This window comes from Armigeres subalbatus, chromosome 2, assembly GCF_024139115.2.
Source record: "Armigeres subalbatus isolate Guangzhou_Male chromosome 2, GZ_Asu_2, whole genome shotgun sequence".
In the NCBI taxonomy this organism is placed as follows: Eukaryota; Metazoa; Arthropoda; class Insecta; order Diptera; family Culicidae; genus Armigeres; species Armigeres subalbatus.
This window is the reverse complement of record NC_085140.1, coordinates 68,516,321-68,542,776: the sequence shown is the minus strand read 5'-3', so window position 1 is coordinate 68,542,776 and position 26,456 is coordinate 68,516,321. Positions and strand designations below refer to the sequence as shown.

Below are 26,456 nucleotides of genomic sequence, written 5' to 3'. Positions count from 1 at the left end.
AGAAATCATTGTTTTGTGTTCCAGAATATATGAGAAAAAAAGGATTTTCTTACTGTTACGGTAGCTAACAACCCTGCTTTTCTATTGTAAAAGTCCCAATAACAATAAGTTTTATGGTTCAATACAATATATTGTATTGTATTTTTATTGTTAAATTTACAATTCTTTTTGTTGTACTTTTAATGTATTCTTTCTAATTGTAACATAAAAAAATACTGTTTTTTTATTGTACTTTTTATTCGGGTACCCATTTCAAATTTCTATTTAATAAATGATGTCGCCAGACTCGAATATTTATTTAAAGAGTATTTAATCAAATTAGAAAATAAAAAAAAACAAGTTACATGGTTAAAAAAAAGTACCTAATATTAGGTACTTTTCACTGAAATCGGGGGTTCAGTGTGGGAACCCAAAATTAAGTATTTTTTTTCTTGAAATTAAGTAAAATTCACTTAAAATTAAGTAAAATATACTTAATTTTATATAGAAACTATATATAGTGAAATATATAGATGAGCGAAGATAAATCCTCTGTCTCCAAACGAACTGTCAAACGTGTCTCCAAACGAGCATGACGTCACGATTTCAATGGAAACGTTAAGGGCTGTGACGTCATATGCGCGTGTGCACGGGCAAAAAAATCGACTCAGCCATGCTTTCGCTCATCTATAGATTCTAATATCTATAATAGAAACTAACCAAAAGTTAGGCAAATTTCACTCAACTTTTGTAAACATGAGATTATTCAACGTTGGGTTCCCATACTTTAATGCCCTTGTTGAGTGATTTTGCTCTTCAGTTTATGACAACAAAGGAAAGAGGGAGGGAGATGCAAGAGAAAAAAAGTACCTAAAATTAGGTACTTTTTTCTAACCGTGTATGTGATTTCCGCTTGGATCAAACGTATCATTTGATGAATATAAGCAGATTCGGCGAGTTAGGATTTAAAAATAATTCATACTCTCTGAAGTTCAGCCCTGGTTGTTCTAAGAAATCTCATATGTACTAAAACTATTATTTTGACAGTTCCTAACAAAAAAAGTTTATGTTTTTATTTGCTTCATCTTTAATGTTTATCTTCGCGTGCGTAACGGATAGTCCTGTTCCGAGTGAAAAAGAGTCCCTGAAAATCTTTGCAAATAGAGTGCGTTTCCAGCGACAATGGCCAAACCGCGTCCTTGTGTGGTGCCCTGTTGTCAGGGAGAAAAGTTCGAACTAGTGCACAAGTTTCCAACGGATCGAGAGCGTGCCCAGCTATGGAAGACGATACTGGCCATACCGGAGTTGGCACCGCTCGACGTGGACATTATTCGGGGAAGGTATTTTGTATGCAGTAGACATTTCCGTATTGCCGATTATAAAAACAAGTTGTCGAGAAGTTTGAACGTCACCGCCAATCCATCACTGAATTTGAGATCGTTGTGCGATGTGGAGGGACTGCATCGGCCCATTCCTCCGATGGGACGTCCTCCGTTAGAGGTGCTGGGCTCGAATGTAACGACGGTAAGCTTGGAAGTACAATCTTACACACCGACGGAAGAAGCAGTGGAAAGTGAGTCCAACGAGAAATTCATGGCAGAATACGCTTTGGATCCGTTGGAAGTAACAGAGTCTGAGGAGGTGGAGCATCTTGCACCAGAAGTCGTTCCTCACAGTCAAATGTTGGAAATCGTTCCAATGCCTCAGACGGCAAATATTACAGCAGGCCAGAAACGTGTTTTGGAGTCCTGCATGGCTGCCGGTAGCACACCGGCGAAGATTTTCCGATTCCGAAAAAAGTTAAGCCAGATAAAGTTGGAAGAGGCGACCTCGGACAGCGAGCACGTGCATAATGTGCAAAACGATTCGCTTATTCTTAAAAAGGTCAAGATAATGTCGCCACAGAAAAAGATTCTTAAAATTTGTTCTATTCCTGGACAAAAGAAAATGGGCGTATCAGTGGAAACGCAAACGGATGATGTGCAGCCAAAAGTAACGTCGGATGTGGCTGTTGAGAACGAGGTAGAACCGGAAGACAACGAAGACAATGATTCACAGGGGAAGGTCACAAAAGTTTTGGCATTGTTGGAGTGCACACCGGAGAATTTGCAAACGTTGAAAAAGAAAATGAGCGCTGGAGCTGTTGTGTTCGATGAGAAGTTATTCAAAAATGTAGAGGAAGAAGAAAGCAATGGTGAGGTTTTTTCCTGCTATTTAAAGAGTTGATAAGAAGCTGCATAATCATCATTGCGGAGATGATGTAGCAGAGTGGCATCTGCTATCGTACGGCTGAGATTATTTTAAGTCGTGTGTGGTTACTCACTCAAGCTATTGAATTGAAAAATGATTTAATCTGAGTATCTCCTTTAGTTAATCCCCTTGTTACGCTACTGGTAATTTGCGATAATACAAGCTACAGCTCCGGCTAGGATGGCATCATCTTATCACACTTATTTTATTCTATAAAAAGCTTATTTTAAATTTCACTCTCGTTAGTGGACCACGTTTTTAACCCTCGTTGTGGCATTTTTTCTATTCCAGCCATGCAGAAACCGGCTATCGACGAACGGTTTTTCCTCTCACTCAAGCGAACGGAATCGGATGAACCGATTTGGGTGAGTTACATCTGGCTAAGGGATCACTGTCGCTGTAACAAATGCTACAACCACGAAACGTTTCAAAGGTCACTGTCGATATTGGATGTACCGGATGATGTTAGTCCTTTGAGCTACGAAATACAAGATGGGGCACTTAACGTATTATGTAAGTAGCTAAGACTTGGGAAGCCATCGCTCTTGATTAATTGAGCTTTACCTTCTACTTAATGATTGCATAATTTGTATCTGTTAATCAGGACATAATTATTTCTAATTCTTCCCAAAATTTTCGATAATATAATATTAATTATATTTGTTTCGTAGGGAAGGATAATCACGCATCCTCCTACGATTTGGATTTCATCTTCAGCGCACAATTCGGTCTCTACAAAGAAACTCTTCTGCAGGAGCAATCACAACCGGCTCTTTGGGACCGTGCAATAATCAGTCTTTCCCCGGATTATTGTCGAGTTAGCCTAAACGAGTTGCTCTGCGACGATGAAATCGTCAAAAAACTGGTCAACAGTCTGTTCATGTACGGTGTAGCCTTCATCGAAAAGGTCCCAGCGAATGCACACAGCACGGAGATGGCCGTGCGACGAATTTTCCCCATCCACAAAACGTTGTTTGGTGAGATGTGGACCTTCAGCGACTCTATGGACCATAGCGATACGGCTTACACCAAAGACTACTTGGGTCCTCACACAGACAACACCTATTTTAGTGATGCCGCCGGTTTACAAATTCTTCACTGCATTCAGTTCAAAGGTACCGGGGGTCAAACTCTCTTGATCGACGGATTCAAAGCGGCTGAGCAGTTGCGTCTCAAGAAACCGGAGGTTTTTGAACGACTTTGCAATTATCCGATAACCGCCGAGTATCTGGAAGAGGGCAAGCATCATACGTATTGCGCACCGATTATCAAACGGAACATAATCACCGGAAAGGTGGAACAGCTAAGGTTCAATATCTACGACCGAGCCATCATGAAGACGATCCCACAGGAGCAGATACCGCAGTTTTATGCGGATTTCAAAGAACTGGGGGCGGAGATCAACGACGAATCAATGGCGTGGCAGTTTCAGTTGACGCCCGGAACTGTGATGATCTTCGATAATTGGAGAGTGCTGCATGGACGATTGGCATACAGCGGCAAACGCGTGATGAGTGGGTGCTATGTCGCGAGGACAGACTATCAGAGCGTGGCCCGCACACTGGGAGTTATTTCGTGATCGCAACGTGGTAGCGACAGCCTGACTGTAAGTACGTTTGTTTTGTAGTTGTCTGTCGGAATAATTTGGAACGATGGTTTTCAAACATATTTGATTATCTAAGAGTAGTTACTGCGAGATGAATTGAAAGAATATCCTTTCCAAGTATGATCAGTTTATAGATTTAACGATGTGGTTTAAAAATTCACGGAAAACACCACAGTTGTCTCGATTTAGCTCGGACCGTAGCTGCATGTCGGCAACCTCGCAGTCTACGGAGCTCGTCTCTCACCTTGCACACGGTGCACCTCGCTTTCTTGTGTCCGTCGGATCCAGCTGGTGGACTTATGGTTTCCTAGGTATTGTTCATATTGTCGGGAGTGTCACCTGCTACTTCTAGCATTACGTCATCCGCGAAGCCTTCAATCTTCACACCGGCCGGGAGACTTAAGCGTAATACTCCGTCGTACATAATATTCCACAGAACCGGTCCGATGATCGATCCCTGTGGAACACCCGCAGACACTACGATCGACTTTTGACCAGCATCCGTGTTGTATATCAGCACCCTGTTCTGAAAAAAACATCAGTATCCTGCACAGGTAATCCGGAACTCTCAATCGGTGCAGGGAGTCAGCAATTGCTGCCCAGCTAGCATTGTTAAACGCGTTTTTTACATCAAGTGTAATCAATGCGCAGTACCTAATACCTCGTCTGTTTAAACCTCGTTATCTTGGCCGTATCCGTTTCCGATCGAATTGCTTCGATGGTAGAACGGCCCTTACGGAAACCATACTGGTTGCCGGAAAAGCCACCAGAACACTCTGTATAAGCCGACAATCTATTCAAGATGACCCTCTCTTGAAGCTTCCCAGCTGTGTCGAGTAGGCAAATTGGTCTGTATGCCGAAGGGTCCCCCGACTGTTTGCCAGGCTTCGGTAATAGCACCAATTTCTGCCGTTTCCATCGACCTGGGAAGTTTCCTTCGTCCATGCATCTCTGGAGGCAGCTCCTGAACATATCTGGATCAGCAAGTATGGCGTGTTTGAGGGCCATGTTTAGAATACCATCCGGGCCTGGCGCCTTATTGAGCTTACGTTTTCTTGCGGCTACGATAAGCTCTTCGTTAGTCACTAGCGGTACCACGTCAACTGACTCGTACGGTGTAGCAGGCCAGTCCGATGGTTCATGTCTCAGAAACAATTCCTCTACTATTCCGGCTAACATCTTTGGGGATCTCTCAAGAGGTGTGGCACTGTGCTGTTCGTCCTAGACATCGCTATCCTGTACGCATCTCCCCATGGGATGTCATTCGCCACCCTGCACAGCTGTTCAGAGCAGGCTCGCTTGCTACATTTAATTTCGTAGTTCAGAGCTCTGCTCGCTGTCTGGAATACCCCTCGTCTATCGACTCGCTCAGCGTCTGTTCTAGCACGTCGCAACCTTCTTTTAGCTCTAAGACAGGTTCTACGAAGATCTGCGATCGTGTAAGACCACCAGTACACTGGTTGTCGATTGCCTGGGGGCTGGGTCTTCAATTCATTACCGCTCAGTCCTGAAGTCGGACTTTCCCAGCGTTCCTGATTGAACTGTGAGGTGCACCATCCAGGATCAGTTGCACCGCCTCGTCTTGTCGTACTTTTCCGGGTATACTCGACCATAAAACGTACCTTCTGATGGTCGCTAGAAGTATGATCCATCCTGGTTCATCCGTCCATCCTGCGCTGCAGAAGGTGACGTCGTTACATGAATCACCGCTCGGTCCTCTAAAGGTTGGCACTTGACCTTCGTTCAGCAGAACTACGTTCAATACCGCTAGTGACTCTAGCAGGATATGACCTCTAGCGTTAGTAAACCGGGAACCCCAGTCCACTGCCCACGCATTGAAGTCACCTGCTACAACTACTGGTTTTAGGCCAGTTAGTTTTGCCGCAATGATATCAACTACCCTAGTGCACTGCTCTATACTCCGTTTACCTTTGCTATGACAAAACCCTCATCGTCGGGAGAAGATATTATCTTCTGGATGGGGTATCGCCCACTAGTCCAAATTTCCACCATACCGGACTTGTCCGCAATCCAACTGCCGTTCCCAGCAGGGATGCGGTATGGGTCGGACAACAAGGCAACATCAGCTTTACACTCGATAACCGACTGTTGTAGCAGCAGTTGAGCTGCCTCGCAGTGGTTCAAGTTTAGCTGTGTTACTTGTATGTCTGGACCCTTCTAGAGGCCGTACAGGTCTGAGCACCGGTGAGATGCCTGTTGTCTGCTCCCGACGGACAGATCAGATATCTTGGTGCAGCCTGGCAGGTGCGAGCCTGGTGGTTTTCGGCTCCGCACCTACGGCACAGCTTACTACGGTCAGGTCCCTTACAGTCATAGGACTTATGACCGTGGCCAAGGCACCTGTAACAGGCCTGACTGGGTTGGCTTGTGCTCAACGAGCACACCGACCAGCCCACCTTCAGTTTTACCTTATCCAGCACCTTCTTGGCCTCGGCCATAGGTACTTGAAATTAGGAAACCTGCATTCCCGCAAAGCCTTTGCGTAACCGAATCGCGGATTCCTGGATCTCTATATGCACGGATCCCTCAGTGCGTCTACCAGGTCTCCGGCTTCGGTTATCTCATCCATGCCCTTGCACTGGATGTTCAAGACTGGGCACAGGGCTCTAACTTGAACCCCGTCACCCAGGACCTCCTCTGTCAACTTTTTATACTCGGAACTCTTCCGAGCAGCATTCCGCTTCAAGACGAGAATCATCTCGCCTTTGCCCGTTCTTCGGATGCAGTTGACATCCCCTTCTAGACTAGAGAGCTTCTCGTTGCCTCTCATAGTCTTTAAGACATCGCACACTGGTTCAAAAGCCCCCAAAACGTGCGTTTTTTAGTTTTCGACCTGAAAACTACATTTTATACTAATGACACACTGGTGGTATTCGTACCATGGTACAAGAATCTTGAAATGAGTGCCATACCTATTATTATCTTCATTAAAGATAGATAAACAAATAACAGAGGTGTGTCCTTAGTATTAGAGCCATGATGTCTTCAGAAGAGTTGAAGGATATTTCTTGGGCTTTCTTTTGATAAGAAAACATCAATGATCTATCCACCTTAAAGGGCGGTGTGAAATAAAAAAATTACGCAGATGTACAAAAGCAGTGGTTGTCTTCTGCAATGTTATAAAGAATGTGAATTGGAACATCTTTTCTGAAGACACCATATTGGAATAACGGTTTTGTAACGAGTTACAGCACGTTTTGTATGAATGACCCCCAAAAATCATATTTTGAGCATAACTTTTTTGAAAATGATTTTAGCAGTATGGTTTGTTCTAGAAAGTTGTGCATAATGTCGAAAAACATGTTTGTCTAGAAGACTACTTTGATCTATCTTGAAACCTGTCAAAGTTATTGAGGAATCTTGAGGAAAAATAGTCAATTTTCACATCAAAACACCATAAAAAGCGGCAACAGTTGGCAAGTCAAACAGCCACCATCTGAAAGATTATTTTGAATAAACTTAAAAAAGTCCTTAATGTACGTTTTCCAGTACAGTTGTTACGTACATTGTAAGAAAAAAGTACCTAATATTAGGTACTTTTTACTCAAATCGGGGGTTCATGAACTTATGCATCTTATGTACGAAAACGTTTCAGAAACAATTGCAAGTATTGTTACATTAGAGAAATATGTTGATGTATTGCAGCGGTTCTCAACCTGGGGTACATGTACCCCTGGGGGTACCTTCGCTGGTCCCAGGGGGTACTTCGCACTCAAAAGCGTAATGGCGGGTGTAGAACAAATTCAATAAAAACTTATTGGTAAAGTTTAGATAATTTTTTATACTAAAACTAAGACATTTGAATCCTGCCAGCACAGTACATGAAGGGGATAAAAGATCAAAAAGACAAAATTTCAAATGATCAAATTCGTCAAATCGTCGATGTAATCTACTGTATCAAGACAAAATGATGAGTAAGATTTTAGGAATACGCTTCTGAACTAAAATCTACAATCCAAAGGCTCGAAAGCCTCCTTTCAAGAGGCTCGAAAGCCTCCTTTCAAGAGGCTCGAAAGCCTCCTTTCAAGAGGCTCGGAAGCCTCCTTTCAAGAGGCTCAAAGCCTCCTTTCAAGAGGCTCAAAGCCTCCTTTCAAGAGGCTCAAAGCCTCCTTTCAAGAGGCTCGAAAGCCTCCTTTCAAGAGGCTCGAAAGCCTCCTTTCAAGAGGCTCAAAGCCTCCTTTCAAGAGGCTCGAAAGCCTCCTTTCAAGAGGCTCGAAAGCCTCCTTTCAAGAGGCTCGAAAGCCTCCTTTCAAGAAGCTTGGAAGCCTCCTTTCAAGAGGCTCGAAAGCCTCCTTTCAAGAGGCTCGGAAGCCTCCTTTCAAAAGGCTCGAGAGCCTCCTTTCAAGAGGCTCGAAAGCCTCCTTTCAAGAGGCTCGAAAGCAGTGTTGAGAAATGAGTGAGCAGTGTTTGAAACCTACTCACTCACTCACGAGTTTGAGTATTCAGTTTCAAACTCACTGCGAGTATACTCACGCGTGAGTTTGGATTTCAATACTCAAACTCACGAGTGAGTATGACCAATTACATTACTCACTCGTGAGTTATTTTTACTCATACGACATAATATTTTAAATGAATGTAAGCTAGTTGCGTTAGTTATAACGAATAGTATCGAAGGTTTATAAAATATTGAAACACTAAAGGTTGTTGTTTTGATGAATCAGCAATGTGGAGCATTCCTAATAAATTAATGATGAGAAAATTATTTATGCTTATGTCTTGTTGTTTTGTTTTGAAGACAAAAAAACTGTAGTAAAAAGGTGTGACGCTGTTTAGTGTATAAAGTGTTACCAGAACAACATACTGTTTGTCAAAAGCTTTGAAACTAGCCGTAGTGCTAGTCATAATTGTAATTAGAATATCTAACAGATAATTCCTTATACATCAGCACATCCCATTAATTGACAGGTTTTTATTATTTTTTATTATATTAATTTTTGGTTTTTACAACTCGAGTAATTTTATGGAAGAATTCTCTAAAACTTATATGTTTGAGATATCTACCTCATTAAGTCGTCGCACATACGCTAGCGCCCCCAAACTATGAATTCCTAACTATTCTGATCTCCACCTTGAAAGCCTGAATGTCCTGAACAACTTCGCTGAAGATTGTAAAATTAAAATAATTGAAAATAAAAACAAATTAAAATAAATTAAAATTAAATTAAGTTTTAACCAGTTCAATATTAAGTAAATTTATTCAAATGCAGATGCTGGATAGTATGTTTGTCCACTTGATTGCAACTTTACAGATACGTATATGTATCTGTAAAGTTGCAATCAAGGAGTCAAATTAAATGGAATAAAACTCGATCGACTTGTCATAGACGAGTTTGGTACTGTTCCATATGACTCCATCACGTTGTAGTCTTGAAATGTATTTCGACCTCAACCGTAGGGCCGTCTTCAGTATCTAGTACTTGACACGACCAAGTCGAGCTAAATACGAGACACTGAAGGCCGTCTGTTGGGGTTAGAATACGAATCAAGATGGTGGAGTTAAATGATATACATAGTACTAAACTCGTCTTATCACAGTAGAAAACATTCCACTAAAAGTTATTTTCTTACTCGATTCGAATCAAGTACGATGCACAGAAATCGACTTTATTATTATTTTGGCAATATACCTGCCATTATGTTTGTTTAAATAATCGAAATCTGTAAACTCAATTTAATTCAAATAATTCCTACATTTTAATCAATTTAGTCAGGCAAAGTATTTGGGGCATTGTTTACTTATAGACTGCAAATACTCACCCGTAAACTATTTGGATTTTTCATACGTTTTTCGGACCCTGAATGCAGCTGACGATACGACAACAGCTCCAACACCGGCCAGAGATTCAAGCAAATAGCCGCTGTAGACCGCAAAGCCGTACTCGTAGCAAGGGCAAGGAGTTGGAATTCCTCCGACGAAATAACGGCGATTGTACATTGAATCCGAAGATCGTTCGACAGGAGGGTAATCGCAATCGTACCAACTGAACAATATTTAGAAATGTTTTAGTCTAGCAATTGAAAACAACAGTAAGCAAAACAAGCTTACCCGTGACCATTTGTCATCTCGAATACCAAAGACCACCATCATCCCGCACGAGTGGCCGACGCAATCGAGGACGCCAAGGCAGATCACTTGCCTAGGGAAACCACCTTTTTTACAGTTTCTCACTGGACGGACGGTGGCACGTAAAAAACGGAACAAACACCAATGACAGCTCTCGCGCACTCTTAAAAATTGACGAAAAGGCCTTTTCATGTGATACTGCCGGGACCTCGGCCGGGACTGCACTTGTTGCACTGAGCAAACCGTTCAAATCCGACGCTGTCACTTTCATAGAAAAACTGTCAATTGACGGTAAAATTAGCTGTTTTCAAACGTCTCGTGAAAAGGCCCATTCGAGAAGAAAAAAAGAAGAAGACATACGATGGTGAGTGTCTATGGATCAACGATTAAATAAATCGATGCACCCCTCGTTGCAAACGAGCTCGGCTAAAGGAATGCAACAAAGGTCGAAGGCGATTGCAGTTAACCCCAGACGAAGTCAAAAGTAGTGCTAAGTTGGATAGGTTGCCTATAGGATCAGACGGAGTCTGAGCCCAAGTATTTTACGGAAACTTGACCTAAAATATATGTTTAGTTAGTAGAAATAAATGTAGTTCCTGTAATAAAGTGTAGTCATTCAGTAGTAAAATGTAATGTGTAATGGACTTGTTGAATAAATTGTGCTGAATGTAATAGTAACGTTGTGGAAAAACCGACGAAGTAACCCACCGAAATACCCTGGAATAAAGGAATCAATAAACACCCAAATACAGTCCACGTCTGAAGGAAGATAATGACCAGCTCCCAAACAGTGAGAAACAACAAAATCGTGCATGGCAAATACGGCGGTAATTTTAAAATGTCCGTAAACAATTTAAAACTAATTCTAATTAAAAACTAATCAATGAAAAGTGCGAGAAAAAGGCAAAACTATATTTTGGGTGCATTAAACGGAAATATTTTTTTTTCGGAATAATGTGTTCTAAATGTAGCTTTTCATTTTTCTCGCAATTTACATTGATTAGTTTTTAATTAGAATACGTTTTGAATTTTTTACGCCGCCGTATACTTTGCCATGAACGATTTTGTTGTTCCTCACCATCGCATGTCTTCTTCTTTTTTCCTTTCGAATTCGTCAATATAAAAGATATTTTAGTTACTAGATAAAGATTGTCGCTTCGGTTCCCTTTGTTCTGCTGCCCGGAACATGTTGAGTACCAAGCTGTCAAATCGTATGGATTTTCCTTCTTTGACATTTAGCTCCCCTATCCACGCCAGCAAAAGATGTTTCGGACAGCGACGACAGCGACAATCTTTATCTGGTAACTAAAATATCTTTTGTTAATATCCATGCATTTTTTAGCTGTTTTTACCCAGAGTCTATTATATAGAGTTGCGCAAAGAGGATCTTCTAAGAGCAAGATTACCGGTCGCGAGTATTAGCCGTTTGGCAGCGCAGTATCATTACTTGACACTTTACCGGTCGCTAATAAACGTGCTGCTATAACAATAGCGCGACTGACAGGTGACCAAATTTGGTAGCGCGATAAGAGCGCTGCTATTTGATGAACTGTCAACTGTCAAACGTCACCGGTACGGAATACAGCAACCAAATTGAGAGCCGAAAATAGTGACCGATACGGAAACGAGTGACGAAGCTAAAATGAAAGCGCTGCACGGGTGATTAAAATGCTCGCGACCGATAATGATGCTCTTACACTTATAAGCCATTTTACGAGACAGTTTCGATCAGCTGATCGAGACTTCACCATCAATTGAGTGGACGGCTCGGCGTTTTGTTTTGGTAAATTTGCATGGCAACCATCATCATTTCGTATAAAAAGTAAATATTAGTGTTAGGTCTCCTGTCATTTCACCCGTTTCGTAAAACAGCTTATTCTGAATGATCTTCAGGTTATTGTGTTTGCAACTCTCATTTTTGTTCAACCCTTAAAGTGACTTCACGGGAGTCTTCACTGCTAAAGCTTTTTAATTCGATAACCAAGTCACCCATAGAGTGTAAACACGTAAGTTTCTTGTTGCTGGGGCTGTATTGAAGTTGTTTGAAGCTGTTTCTAGAACAAATCTAATACAATTCAATTCATACGTTTTAATTCGCCATAATAATCATTAGGCAATAACAATACTTCCGCCTTACCAACAAGCATTTGTTTTCTTTGCTCGATAGGTAGACGGTTTGACAGCTCAATAGCTAGATTTGGCTTCACTCTTTGCGTAACTCTATATATAATAGACTCTGTTTTTACCCAACTCAAACTTTTGTGCCAATAAAGCTACACTATTGAAAATCCACACATTAATTTACATTACATCCCCCACTGGGATATTGCCGCCTCGCAGCTTAGTGTTCATTAAGCACTTCCACAGTTAGAGCATCATTACCGGGCGCGAGTATTTTCATCACCCGCAGTGCGCTGTCATTTTAGTTTAGTTACTCTTTTCCGTACCACCACTGTTTTCGGCTATCAATTTGGTTGCTGTATTCCGCACCGGTGACGTTTGACAGTTCATTAAATAGCAGCGCTCTTACCACGCTAACAAATTTGGTCACCTGTCAGTTGCGCTATAGGTGTAACAGCGCGTTCAGTAGCGACCGGTAAAGTGTCAAGTAACGATACTGCGCTGCCAAACGGCTTATACTCACCACCTCTCACCACTGGTAATCTTGCTCTTATAAACTGCTAGGTTTCTAAGCCAATTTTACCATTTTTGCATTCTTATATCATGAGGTTAAAAAAATGATACTTTTATGCCCAGAGAAATCTTCCATATCGAAAATTTTCTAAACAGGACCGGGAATCGACCTCAGCCACCTTCAGCATTGGCTTGGTTTGTAACATCTACGACATAAATAAAGCTGTCGATTGGCAAATATCTCGGCAAATATCAATATGTAATACAAAATTATGGAACAAAAGATATTTTAGTTACAAGATAAAAATTGTCGCTTCGGTTCCCTTTGTTCTGCTGTCCGAAACATGTTGGGTACCGAACTGTCAAATCGAATGTATTTTTCCTTCATTGACATTTGGCACCCTATCCTCGCCAACAAAAGACGTACCGGACAGCGACAATCTTTATCTTGTAACTAAAATATTTTGTAATGGAACAAACATGGTATATGAATGATAATGATAAACATCGTTTAATTAACTTGCATTTCGCATGCATTTTTTTTCCTTTGGCTACACGCTTCTTAGGAAGATCCATTAATTACGAAAAGCAAAAATTGAGCTTCTTCAACCCCCCTCTCCCCTATGTCACACTTTTTGTATGAAACATCTGAAAATTTTGTATGGATCGTCACACTTCGCTCAAAAGCGTTACGTAATTTGTTGGCACTCTTTTACCATACTCCCCAAAAGTACTTTTACTCACTCACGTCTGAGTTTCACAGTCTATACTCACAAGTGAGTTACTCACTGCGTGAGTAATACTCGCAGTGAGTTTGGTGTCCTACTCACTGCATGAGTATGAGTTTTTAGTGAGTAGCTCACGGCCTGAGTATTACTCACAAAATGAGTAAAGAGTGAGTATTTGTTTACTCGCGAGTAAGAGTTTCGCAACACTGCTTGAAAGCCTCCTTTCAAGAGGCTCGAAAGCCTCCTTTCAAGAGGCTTGAAAGCCTCCTTTCAAGAGGCTCGAAAGCCTCCTTTCAAGAGGCTCGAAAGCCTTCTTCCAAGAGGCACGGCAGTTTCATTTCAAGAGGTTCGGAAGCTTCCTTTCAAGAGGCTCTAAAGCCTTTTTTCAAGAGGCTTGGAAGTCTTATTTCAAGATACTCAGAAGCCTCCGATTGAGAGGCTCGTCAAAAGCCTTTTTTCAACATGTTCAGAAACTTCCTTTCAAGATGCTCGGAAGCCTATTTTCATTTTATTATTTCAAGAAGATTAGAAGCTTTCTTTCAAGAGACTGAGACGATTCCTTCCAAGATGCTCAGAAACCTTCTTTTAAGAGGCTTGGAAGCCTTCATTCAAGAGGCTCAGAAGTCTCCAAAAGTTCTTAAAGTCTTGTAGGAAGCTTGATATATAAACTTAATTTTAATTGGAAAGTTTCACGGAATAACGATCATTTCAGACAACTTTTTGAAGAGACATATATCTCGTTAGTTTCCACACCCGTTTTTCATTTATCTTGATAGTTACGCTTATTTTAATTAACATCGAAAAAAATTGGGGGTACCTATATAAATGCAATAGTTTGAAGGGGTACTTCGCAATTAAAAGGTTGAGAACCGCTGATGTACAGTATCCTCAGTGTTGATACAATCTGTGCAACCATCAAGAAACAATGTATCCTATTGTATACCGTACATTGTATGGTAATTCAATTATTTACACTATTGAACCAATAGTCCATTTTTATTCGGGCAGTGTTTTTTTTACTTACTTATGGATCCTGTACACCTCCGGTGGTGCAAAGGGCCGACTTGAAAGATCTCCATCCTGAGCGATGCCCGGCTATCGCTTTAACCTGTTGCCAGGTTAGATTTCGGTCGACTTCTTTTATTTCTTTATTGAGGCTTCGCCGCCATGAGCCTCTGGGTCTGCCTCTGCTGCGATGTCCCGCTGGGTTCCAGTCTTCCCCTACGTAGAGTGTGGCCGACCCAGCTCCACTTCCGATCCCGAATTTCTGTTGCTATCGGCCTTTGGTGACAACGACGATGGAGCTCGTTGTTTGAGATCCAGTTTTGAGGCCACCAGGCCCGAATTATATACCCCAGGCATCTGTTAATGAACACCAGCAGCCGTTGAGTGTTATCCACTGATACACACCATGTTTCGCTAGCGTATAACAGCACAGATTTCACGTTAGAGTTGAAGTGTAGGAACCCAAAATTAAGTAAATTTTTCTCGAAATTAAGTAGAATTCACTTAATATTAAGTAAAATATACTTAATTTTAAATAGAAACTAACCAAAAGTTAGGTGAATTTTACTCAACTTTTGTAAACATGAGATTACTTAACGTTGGGTTCCCACACTTTACTGCCCTTGTTGAGTGGTTTTGCTCTTCATTTTATGACAACAAAGGGAAGAGGGAGGAAGATGCAAGAGAAAAAAAGTACCTAAAATTAGGTACTTTTTTCTTACCGTGTATAGTAACAATCTCCATCCTAGCAAAGTAATAATCTCCATGAAGACGAAACAGCCACATTTAAGACGAATGATTTTCATTTGTCGAGATTGTAACCTTGCAATAAATAACTAATCATGTTAGCCACTTTTTAATTGTTTATGTAACAATAATACTGAAAAACGTACATTAAGGACTATTTTAAGTTGATACTAAATAATAGTGGAACACGGCGGAACAAAACAAAACATTGTGCATTCGGTAGTTTGAAACCGAATCTTACAGTAAAAGACACTGGGTTGATACCGCGGCAGAGGACATCATGGAAGCCTTGGTTGATTCGATAGACCATTTTGCTCAAACTCCAGGGCAATTTGGAGATCTTACAACAACTCAAATGTCTGGATTTGAAGGACGGAAGCCTTGGTTGATTCGATAGACCATTTTACTCAAACTCCAGGACAATTAGGAGATCTTGCAACAACTAAAATGCCTGGATTTGAGACGCAAGTGAAATACAAATACTCGGAGGACATAGTAGGGTTTATACTAAGGCAGAGGACATCATGGAAGCCTTAGTTTCGATAGACCATTTTACTCAAACTCCAGGACAATTTGGAGATTTTACAACATCTCAAATGCCTGGATTTGAGACGCAAGTGAAAGATAAATACTCGGAGGCCAAAATTGGGTTGACACCGCGGCAGAGGACATCATGGATGCCTTGGTTGATTCGATAGACCATTTGTTTCAAATTCCAGTACAGTTCGGAGATCCTAGAACATCATAATTTATTATCACATATGCTTCGTATATAGTTTACATTTATTTTAACAAGTTCAAAGTAGACAACATGCTTAAAAACATTTTCTGAAGTTTCATACATTTTGTAGTGTAAAGTGGTTCCTAAAGGTACCGAATTATCATCGTATGCATAGTAGGGATGCTCAAAATGTGTTCTTATGTTCCAGGTGATGTCTTTTATGTGTTATTTCAATATTTCCATCATCACTATATGAATAGATATCATTTTTGGTAATAAAATATGAGTATATCTCCAAAATCGCATTTTTCTAAATCCGTTGCTTTACTCCCACAGCTCTAGTGAAAAATTGAACACCCCTAGATACAATATTTTGCAATGTCCAGAAACTAGAAGAGATGGCTAAGAGGTTGGTGAAAAAACTGAGAAAATCGGTTGAAAAACCACTGAGATATAGCCATTTGCAAATTTAGTTACAACGATTTTCTGAACGAATGAAACCTAGTGTTAATTTATTGATTTCTCCTGAGGTGGACGGATTTCGGTCCCCCATGGTATATGACGAGTTTGAGGGTTTCGTAAGAGCATTTTTTTTTGAATTTCAAATGACTAATAGATTGAGAACCTCACTCACAACCAGGGTAGAAATATTTCACAGTCAATGCAGTGAAAAACATGGATCTCAGTATAATCTGCAGTCGCCTTCATCGCCGCCGTGGTGAGTGCGACTGGGTGCAGCCGAAAAATCACTTCCAACACCGACAGTTCAATTTCGCATTCAGCCACTCACAAGTCGCTCTGACAGGCTGCTCAGTTCGCGCCGTACCGTATGACTGTGAGTGGCCCATTTAAACGCGTGGTGAATTTTTTCAATTTGGTGGGTGAATGTGTACATTTTGCTGTGGTAAATTTCATCTTCGCGGCGCAGTGGGTGATGTGAGTTCTGTTGTTTACTTTTCTGCCTCTCCGGGAATGTGAGGTTGATTTCAAAGCAGGAAGAAAATAAAAACATGATATAACCATGACACCTTCATCCAGTGCTGCCGAAAATTTACAACCCTGCTCACAACAGATGAGGAACCGAGATGATAATTCCGCGAAACGATTTGTCAGCGGCAGTACTCCCGCAAGTACTTCCAAACTCATTGTATGAGTCGAATTCATACAACCTATCGCGAGACAGAAGCACTGAACCTGTTGTAGCTACAGCATGTCTGTCTTATCGGATTGAAAACGTAATGGACGACAAGACATATGTGAAGCCGGACTTCAACCAGATTCCAGAAAACCTGTAAGTGACACCCAAGGAAAAATGTGATGTTCCCCGAGAATCTCTTAATTTGGAATGATGTTGATTTCGTGACGAAAGATCTGAACCGCCTTTCGGCAATAGAAAAATACTGGCATCAGGCTTGTAAAATGTCATTTGCATGTCATTTGACTAATTTGTTCATAACTTTCTTCGGAAGCCAAATTTAATTCAAAATTTTAGATGGGTATTTCCCATGGGAAAACTGTCAAAACGCACGCAAACGTATCCATTGTATTTGGCCCATAACAGTTCGCTAACTGGGCGCTTTTTAACTGGACTGCCCAAGTAACAAGTAGCAATCGCTAGAACTGGAAATGGGCTTCTACACCGTTTCTGTTTCTCTATCCTAAACCTTCAAATTGACTATTCCAGCAGTAACTACGCCCAGGTTTTTTACACGGTTTTTTGCGTGGTTCTTTACAAGGTTTTTCACATGGATTTTCGAATTAACGCGGAATGCAGCTAAAATATTTCTAAGTCTTTTTGAATTGAAAACACTTTGAATAATTTTATGGATGAGGAATCGATCGTTTTGCAGAGTACCAAACTCCATACAATCTGGGTATTGTCGGAATGGGCTCGATGAGTAGAAGTCGCATTTTGGCGCCATTTTTGAATTCAATATGGCAGACTTCCGCTTTGATAAAACCACCGGAAACCCATGCAGTATGTTTATTGCCAGAATATGCTCGATGAGTAGTAGCCAGAAATCAATGTTTGGCGCCAGTTTGTCCAAGAATTCCTCCGGAAGTTCCTCCAATAATTCCTCCGGAAGTTCCTCCAGAAATCCCTCTGGAAGTTTTTCCAGAAATCCCTCCGGAAATTTCTCCAAGAATCCCTCCGGAAATTTCTCCAAGAATCCCTCCGGAAATTCTTCCAGGAATCCCTCCAGAAGTTCCTCCAAGAATTCCTCTAAGAGTTCCTCCAGAAGTTCCTTCAGAAATTCCTTCATGAAGTTCCTCAAGAATTGTCGTAGTTTGGTCGCGATTGGCCGAGAAACAACAAATAAAGCTTGATCCACATAGAATTTGGCCGCACGAAATTAGACATTTCTTTGCCGAAAAAGTTCATAAAACGGTGGGTCAAGTTTTATTATACAGGGAATTTAATAAACTTTGAAGGAAAAAATATCGAAAAATGATTCATTGGCATTTCGGATGAAATCTCGGCCTTTTCTTTCTATACCACTCGTTATTTTTTGCACAGTAGAACGGTCAACTTAATCTGTCATTTTTTCACACCACTTCTACATATAAGATGGTTTTCTGATTGTTTTGCACCATTTCTCAATTTTCCCTATGATAATTGCCTAATATTTTTCGTTGGAACGAAAATTTTAGCATTTTAGTGGGTTGATAGTTTTTTCAATAACGTCATTATCATTCGGTTCATACCATTCCATCACATCCCGTCTGTAATGGCAGCTTGTTAAGTCAGGCCAAAGCAATACTGGCCATTCGTGTGATTGAATTGATGGCAAAAATCGCTTCTGAAGACACTCCTCCTTGTATATTTGCCCATTTATGGTCGCTCCAGTGATGAAAACTTTAGTTTTCTTTCCACAACTGCAGATGCTTTGACATACCATCAATTTGTGGGCAATCTTGCCTGCATATACATATTTGAATTTTCCTTCCGTTTGGCAAGGTAAAACTTGTGTCCCGGGAATTAAAGGTCAATTTTAATATTAATTTCATTCTTGCGCGATGTTTGGCAACCAGGTTCTGTTACAGGGTCCTGTTGGGACGCTTATTGACATCATACGACTTGAAACCTTCACGCCGACAGATTATTTGAGCTGTGCTGTACGGCGCAGTGAACTTTTTCGCTAAATCATGCAAGGAAATCCCAAAATGGTTCCGAACTGCTCTGCAGACTTTCACTTGTTGTTTCTGATGGTATGTTCCATTTCTTCGATTGTTTTGTGCTACGCGATTCAGCAATAGTGTTTCCCGATAGCGTTTGACAGTCAATTTCGCAAATTTTAGATACTTTGAAATAATTCCTCCTGACCATGTTGGGTTTCCAACGTGAGTGTGCAAAATTTGTTCCCATCTCTCGCGTTCCATTTTCGATAGCTTTTGAACTTGAGCATTAGACTGGCCCAGGAAACAAAATGTTGTCGAATTCCACGGGGCACCCCCCAGGATTGTGTCTTTTGGTGAGAAAATCAATCTCTGAAAATTTCAGCTTAATCGTTTGTTGCATAAGCTGGCGCAATTGATTTGAAGTGTGTATGGGGATTTCAGTCAAAATATATAGGAAAATACACCTCCGTCACTAATTCGATCTGAAAATTGTTTCTGATCGTTCGATTGAGCTCAGAATCGCAAAAAGGGCAGTTGGTATGTTACAGAACAATTTCACAGAACATTGTATGATGATTGAATGAACTTTTATATAGTTTTCGGCTGATGCGATTCGATCAATAAATCCAAAATTGCACTATCCAGCTCTCAATACATCAGCCGAAAGCTAAGTAAAAGTTCATTTAATCATAGTACAATGTTCTGTGGAATTCAGGGTGGAATTGTTCTGTAACATACCAACTGCCCTTTTTGTAATTCTGAGCTGAATCGAACGATCAGAAACAATTTTCAGATCGAATGAGTGACGAAGGTGTATTTTCATATGTATTTTGACTGAAATCCCCATACAAACTTCAAATCAATTGCGCCAGCTTATGCAACAACCGATTGAGCTGAAATTTTCAGAGATTGATTTTCTCACCAAAAGACAAAATCCTGGGGGGTGCCCCGTGGAATTCGACAACATTTTTTCTCCCCATACTAAGCTGGGCCAGTCTACTGAGCATCAATACTGATGAAACTTTCACCATAAATTAAACAAACCTTCCGCAACGATGTGATGTATTTTACTTCTCGGTACGGCCACCAGAGGCGCCGCAGTAATTGGAAAGAAACGGCCAAATACTAAGTGGATCGAGCTTTAATGCACAGCTCATCAATTGAATAGTTTTCTCGGGACTAGAAAGCTATTCTCACTGTACATGCTTCGGAGGTTCTTTAATTCAAGACCAATAACGGCTACGTCCTCACAGTCAAGGATAAGGGGAGGGAAATTAGTTCGACACTCATTGCTACAAGAGACCGAGGAATCCTCTGCATCTCCATGAGCGCACTGGAAAGGAATAGTATATTTTCCCAGAAGAACCTGCTCTAAATAAACCGTGTCTAGCTCATATAGATTTACCATCTTATTTCGAAGGTCAGTGACATCTCATTACATATTTTATTTCCATGTTTTGCTTATCCTAACGACTTTTACACTTAACGACTAGAATTGATCCGACTAACAATATTTTCCAACTGAATGAAGCCAACCTTGATCTGAAGCTTACTGCACTGGATGTCAAGTCGAAGAACTGCACCTGCACAAAAACTGGCACCCGAATATCCTCGTCTAAAGCAAACTGCAAATTCACCCTTGGTCCGAACACTATTTCCGCTTCCCGTAACACATGCTGCCGCGGTACATTTCGTACCGTCGTATGCGCGTGGAAGAACTGGTACCGTACGTTGATCAGCATGTTGTTGCAGTTGAAATCCGTCTTGTCCGAAGACAAAACACCACTCACATTCTCGTTGATGACGTTCACCGTTCGAAATTGGATCCAATCCGAGCTTCGGTTGACCGGATTGCCGTATATTGATGCGAACCAGTTGACCAACTCGAAGTTACCTTCTTGTAATTGTGGACGAATGCCGGGAAGAATGATGTCATTGATTTCCGTTTGCAGTACGTTGCAGACTTCCGTAAAGTTGGACTCGATTGTCACATTTAGTTGTGGATGAAAGTTACACCTGTTCCATGAGTTCTCCCCAAAGAGAATCAAACTTCGATCATCCATCACGCATTTGTTTTGTTTACTCTTAGGTAGGCTCATGCGAAACGATTCATCTGGAAGTCTCGTCCCGTTGGTGAAGTAACTCAACATGTACTTTGCGCTTCGTTTGGTTTCGACTGTGTCGTTCTCTGGAATTTGCAGGTTTGACACGATCAACGGTTTTCCTTTGAGATAACCCAAATTACCGCTGAGGCGTCGTGAGTATTTGTCCTCGTTTGGTCGAGCAAATTTAACATCTAATTTTGTCCAAATCTTATCTCCCCCCATTTCAATGAATTGCAACTGGCCACAGAGAAATTTAATGATCAACCCCTCCAGATGGGTGTAATTGTGATGAAATTCCAACCTGATTTCTGGGCAGTACCAAGTTTCCTCGTCGGAATCGTCATCCACGCCTTCAGATTTGTTAGTTTTCCGACAGTCAAGTCCGGTAAGGTTGCAGAATTGTATTGTGCTATTGAAGCAATCATCTTCCAAACAGTGCTCCATGATATCCGTTTTGGGCAGTCTAAGATAACGCGAGTTTGATTGCTGTTCAATAAATGCGGTAATGAAGGTTTCCAGCTCGTCCAAGGAGGCACGCTGGCACTCGTTGATTTGGTCCTGGAGGAAGCGAATTGGTTGCATAATCTGGCATTCGGAGTTGGTGAGGGACCGGGGAAGATCTAAGGGTGAATGATTGTTAGACTTGAAGAATAATTATTTGAAGTGGTTGCAGTATACTTACTAACGGTTTCAACCTTCTCACTGGTTTCGTTGTACAATTTGATAATGTCGTTCACACGATAGAATGAGGTCGTTCTATCTTTTGGGTAGGTATCGACAGGAAATATGTCGTTCCATCTTCGTTTGAATGCGATGTCTTTGAGATTTGGGTCGTAGAACTGTAACAAAGAGTTAAAACAGTAAATATATGTCATATTATTTGTAATTTAAATTAGATTTGGTTATGTCCTGTTAATGAAGGATTGTTTAATATCACTCGTTACAAAGATCCACGCGATGATCATAGGCTGAAGGTGGTAAGAACAGATTCTTAAGGTAAACTCTTTTCATAATCTTTTCACAATTATAGAAGAAGGATTTTTTTGAATACTGGGCAATATGTCTACCATTAGACGTTTATTATAGACCTCTGTACTAAACCCCTTAGCACAGCATGAACTATGGTAGACAGGTAGTTCACAATGCACAGTAGGCATCTGCACATATCGAGTTTAACATAGTAAAGGCCACCTTAAGGTAGCCTCACACCTTGGGAATTTAGTCCGCGGATTTTTTCCCCATGCATTTTTGCATATGCGATGTTTTCGGGACAGCCTTTAAGGTTGCCTTACACCTCGGGAAAATTTTCCGCTGGATTTTTTCCCCCGTGTATTTTGAATGGTGTCGGAATTTTGATTTTCCGTGCCCAAATCCCGAAAACATCGCATATGTAAAAATGCATGGGGAAAAATTCCGCGAACCAAATTCCCGAGGTGTGAGGCTAACTTTAAGGCTACCTTACACCTCGGGAAAAATTTCCGCCGGATTTTGAATCCCGTGCATTTTAATTTGGGCCGGGATTTTGATTTTTCGTGGCCAAATCCTGAAAACATCGCATATGTAATATGTCTTTAAGGCTACCTTACACCTCGGGAAAATTATCCGGCGGATTTTGGTCTCCGTGGATTTTAAATGGGGCCGGGATTTTGATTTTCCGTGCCCAAATCCTGAAAACATCGCATATGCAAAAACACATGGGGAAAAAATCTGCCGACCAAATTCCCGAGGATTGAGGCTACCTTAAAGGTAGCCTTACACCTCGGGAATTTGGCCCGCGGATTTTTTCCCCATATGTTTTTACATGTGCGATATTTTCGGGATTTGGGCACGGAAAATCAAAATCCCGGCCCCATCTAAAATGCACGGGGACCAAAATCCGCCGGACAATTTTCCCGAGGTGTAAGGTAGCCTTAAAGGCTGGTTTATAGTTCGGAAAACGTGTCCGCGGGATTTGTTACGCAATTCTGCTCCGGGTTTTGTCAGGGAAAATTTTCCGCCGATAAGTCTATCTACACTATCAAAACATTTTCCGTGATTGGGTTTACACTTCAGGACTTTGCTTCGGGTTTTGAGAATCTGCGTATCCCCGCCCGTGCTTAGGCTTACACTTCTGGGTTTTGGTTCGGATTTCTTCATACAAACACACACGAGCGACAAGAGGGGAAGATAACGAGAAGAGTGAAAAATAGCGAGAGAAAGGGAGATAGTGAGTGAGAGAGAATGTGTGGGAGAAAGAGGAAATGAGTGAGCGAGTGAGTGAGAGTGATTGAGGGTGACTGATTGAGACAGTGAGTGAGTAAGTCAAAGTGAGGGTGAGAGTTAGTATGAGTGAGTGAGAGTGAATAAGTGAGTGAGTGAACAAGTGATTGAGTAAAAGTGAGTGAAGGAGAATAAGTGTGTGTGTGAGAGTGCGTGAGTGAGAGAAAGTGAGTGAGTGAGTGATAGTGAGTGAGTGAACGAGTTAGTGAAAGTGAGTGAGCGAGCCAGAGTTAGTGAGTGTGAGTGAGTGAGAGCGAGTGAATGAGTGAGTGAAAGTTAAAGAGTGAGTGAGTTGAGTGTCTGTGAAAGATTGAGTGAGTGAGAGAGAGTGAATGAGTGATAGTAAGCGAGTGAGTGAGAGTTAGTGAGTGAGTGAGAATAAGTGAGTGATAGTGCGTAAGTGAGTGAGAGTGATAGAGTGTGAGTGAGTGAGAGAGAATGAGTAAGTGCAAAAGAGTGGGTGAGAGAGGATGAGTAAGCGAGTGAGTGAATGAGAAAGAAAGGAAGAAAGAAAGGCCGTCTCACTAATCACTATTTCTCACTTCTCGTTCAAACTTCTCAATTTCTACTGCTCACTTCGTACAAATTTCTCACTTCTCATTAGTCACTTTTCACTTTTCTTTTCTCACTCCTTTTAACTCACTTCACACTTTTCACTTCTCGCGTCTCATTATCACTACCCACTACACTACTCATTTCTCATTTCTCATTACTCAACTCTCACTTCTCACTTCTAGTTTTACACTTCTTACTTCTTATTCTCACTGCTCGCTTCTCATTACTCATTTCTACCTGTTCACTTCTCAATTTTCATTTTTGCTTCTCATTACACAGTGCTCTTTACACTTCTCACGTTTCTCACTTTTCACAACCCATTTTACTAAGTTCTTTCCATAATAAAATTTCGTCAGAGATTACGCATTTCCCGTGCGGAATAAATTCAAACCGAATTGATTCCCCGCGGAATTAGCATGTGTAGAGATGAGATTTTTAAACGTACACTTTTCCCGCGAATGGGTTTACAATTCTGGAAATTATTTTTTCGTGTAGACTTCTTCTCTTGTCACGGGAAACGCAAATCTCGCCCCCATTTAAATTACATGGAAGACCAAATCCCGGGACACGTCTTCTGAACTGTAAATCAGCCTTGAAGGTAGCATCACACCTCGCGAGTTTGTTCCGCGGATTTTTTCCCCATGTGTTTTTACATATGCGATGTTTTCGTGATCCGGGAACGGAAAATCAAAATCCCGGCCCCATTTGAAATGCACGGGGACCAAAATCTGGCGGAAAATTTTCCCGATGTGTAAAGTAGTCTTTAATGCCTGAATTAATTAAATATAAAACAGCTTGGGTGTTAACATCCATGCAATGTACAAATAATTGCTGAGTGATAAAAATTCCCGTCATCAGTGTTTGTATTGATCATTAATCTTTTGTCGCAACTATCGTTTTACTGAATAAATCCAGTCCAGCCTTACCGTTGCTCCATCCTTGGCGTTGGTTCTTTCACCAACCAAACAAAACAATCCTCCTTGGACCTCACATGATTGTAAGCCATCCTGGTGAAGGTACTCATCTATATCTAACTGTTCCTCATTGCAAGCAAATGTTCTTAGAATTTTATCGCTGCAATCGATATCACAGCAGCAGTTCACATCGCAGATATTTATCTGAAATCGAGTCAAATTAAATATGAGTTGATTTGTATTTTAAAATTGATCAGTCACCTTCAGGTCACATTTACAGTAATACCCCGATGGAACTTTTTTGATGAGACGCCCTTCTTTTGGCGGTTCAAACGATGATATTTCGGTGGTAGTCGTAAGCTGGCTTCCAGTTGTTGTGGTCATCATCGTAGTTGTCGTCGGCGAAGGTGTAGTTACGTTTTCCTCCTTTGGGCTCACAGCTAATGTAGACTGAGATGTTCCCGTCGTTGTAACCTCCTCGGTTTGATTCCCTGGGCTTACAGTTGTTGTGTCGTTATTTTGTTTCTGATTCACTTTGGAAACGTCGATTTTCACCATTCTTGCCAAACGGAGATCACGATCACATGTGACCACATAAGTCATCATAACCAGAAGCAATCCTACCCTACCGCAACTCAACGCCATTTTCAGCAAAGTTTTTGAAAATCAACATCAATTCCAATTCCACACAGCCTGCCGACTTGGTTAGTAACTTGTACCGTTCAATCCCGGAAAACACAATATCACTTTTGGCCACCGCAAATCCTCCGGTGTGAAATTTCTCCCGAACCGTGTCCACCAACCTAGCCGAAGACACTTTCCACGTTGCCACCCGAACCCGTTGCTGCCCCGGTTGAGTGGGCAAATAAGCGAACCCGTACCCCACGGGCCAGTAATTCCCGAACGAGTTCACCGTGTACACTTCGATGTGAAACTTTGGCCAACCCTGAATGCCCCGGCAAGCCAAATGCAGATCGATCGGGGTGCTGAAGTGGGACTTCCGCTCAATGCGGGCCGTGCTGGCACAGGTTTGCCCTTCCGAGTGTCCCTCGATCACTTTCCAGCACGAACCAAACTGGACACTCCACCGGCAGAATAGGTTCGGTTCTTCAAAGTCGGACGCGTGACACAGTTCTCCGAGGATGTGTAGCTCAGCCATTGAACTTCATTTTCAAGGCGAATTTGGAGGAAGATTCTGTAGATGGTGATAAATATCGTCTTCGCTTTCCGTTTTTTGTTGTAATTTATCGTAGGAGCGATTTCAAACAAAGTAACCAAACATACGGTTACCATGGAAACGTGTAAGGGTACATGAGGAATATTAAACTACTTCGCATGTGCCGCTTGGGTAAAAGCACGTGGAATTCACGATGGTGGATATTTTTGATTCAGTGTTGTTACTTTTTTATAGCATTGAGTAGCCATTAATTAATCATGGTTTATTGAGGAGGGAGGAAAAAGAACGAATAATAACAGCGAAAGGGGCAAAGTGTCTAAAAATCGCAAAAATATCAATGCAATCCATGGATGAATCATTATTATAATGATTGATGGATTTTTTATTGGAATTATATTTTGAATTTAAATATCTTGGTTTCCAAGAGGGAAGATCCATTAATTACGTAACGCAAAAAATGAAAATTTTCAACCCCCCTTTCCATATGTCACACTTTTTGTATGAAGTACACTAAACATTTTGTCAGTCGAGTTCAATTAGCCGGTGTACTCGGACGTGCAAGTTCAAC

The 26,456-nt window shown here is 41.3% G+C and overlaps 3 protein-coding genes across 3 annotated transcripts; 1 reads left to right on the top strand and 2 right to left on the bottom strand.

Moving 5' to 3' along the window:
• The first annotated feature begins 1,047 nt into the window (after positions 1-1,047).
• On the top strand, positions 1,048-3,897 carry LOC134214500 (uncharacterized). Its single transcript, XM_062693858.1, has 3 exons — positions 1,048-2,173; positions 2,521-2,742; positions 2,901-3,897. The coding sequence occupies exons 1-3, from the start codon at positions 1,162-1,164 to the stop codon at positions 3,806-3,808; spliced, it is 2,142 nt and encodes a 713-aa protein (XP_062549842.1). The 5' UTR covers positions 1,048-1,161; the 3' UTR covers positions 3,809-3,897.
• A 16,367-nt stretch (positions 3,898-20,264) lies between these two features.
• LOC134214498 (tectonic) lies at positions 20,265-25,356 on the bottom strand. The gene is made up of 4 exons (XM_062693856.1): positions 24,973-25,356; positions 24,724-24,915; positions 21,666-21,822; positions 20,265-21,603 (listed from the first exon to the last, which is right to left on the bottom strand). The coding sequence occupies exons 1-4, from the start codon at positions 25,354-25,356 to the stop codon at positions 20,345-20,347; spliced, it is 1,992 nt and encodes a 663-aa protein (XP_062549840.1). The 3' UTR covers positions 20,265-20,344.
• Positions 25,337-25,935, bottom strand: LOC134214499 (B9 domain-containing protein 2). Its single transcript, XM_062693857.1, has one exon. It carries the CDS (start codon positions 25,868-25,870, stop codon positions 25,337-25,339), a length of 534 nt encoding a protein of 177 aa, XP_062549841.1. The 5' UTR covers positions 25,871-25,935.
• Between the last annotated feature and the right edge of the window lie 521 nt (positions 25,936-26,456).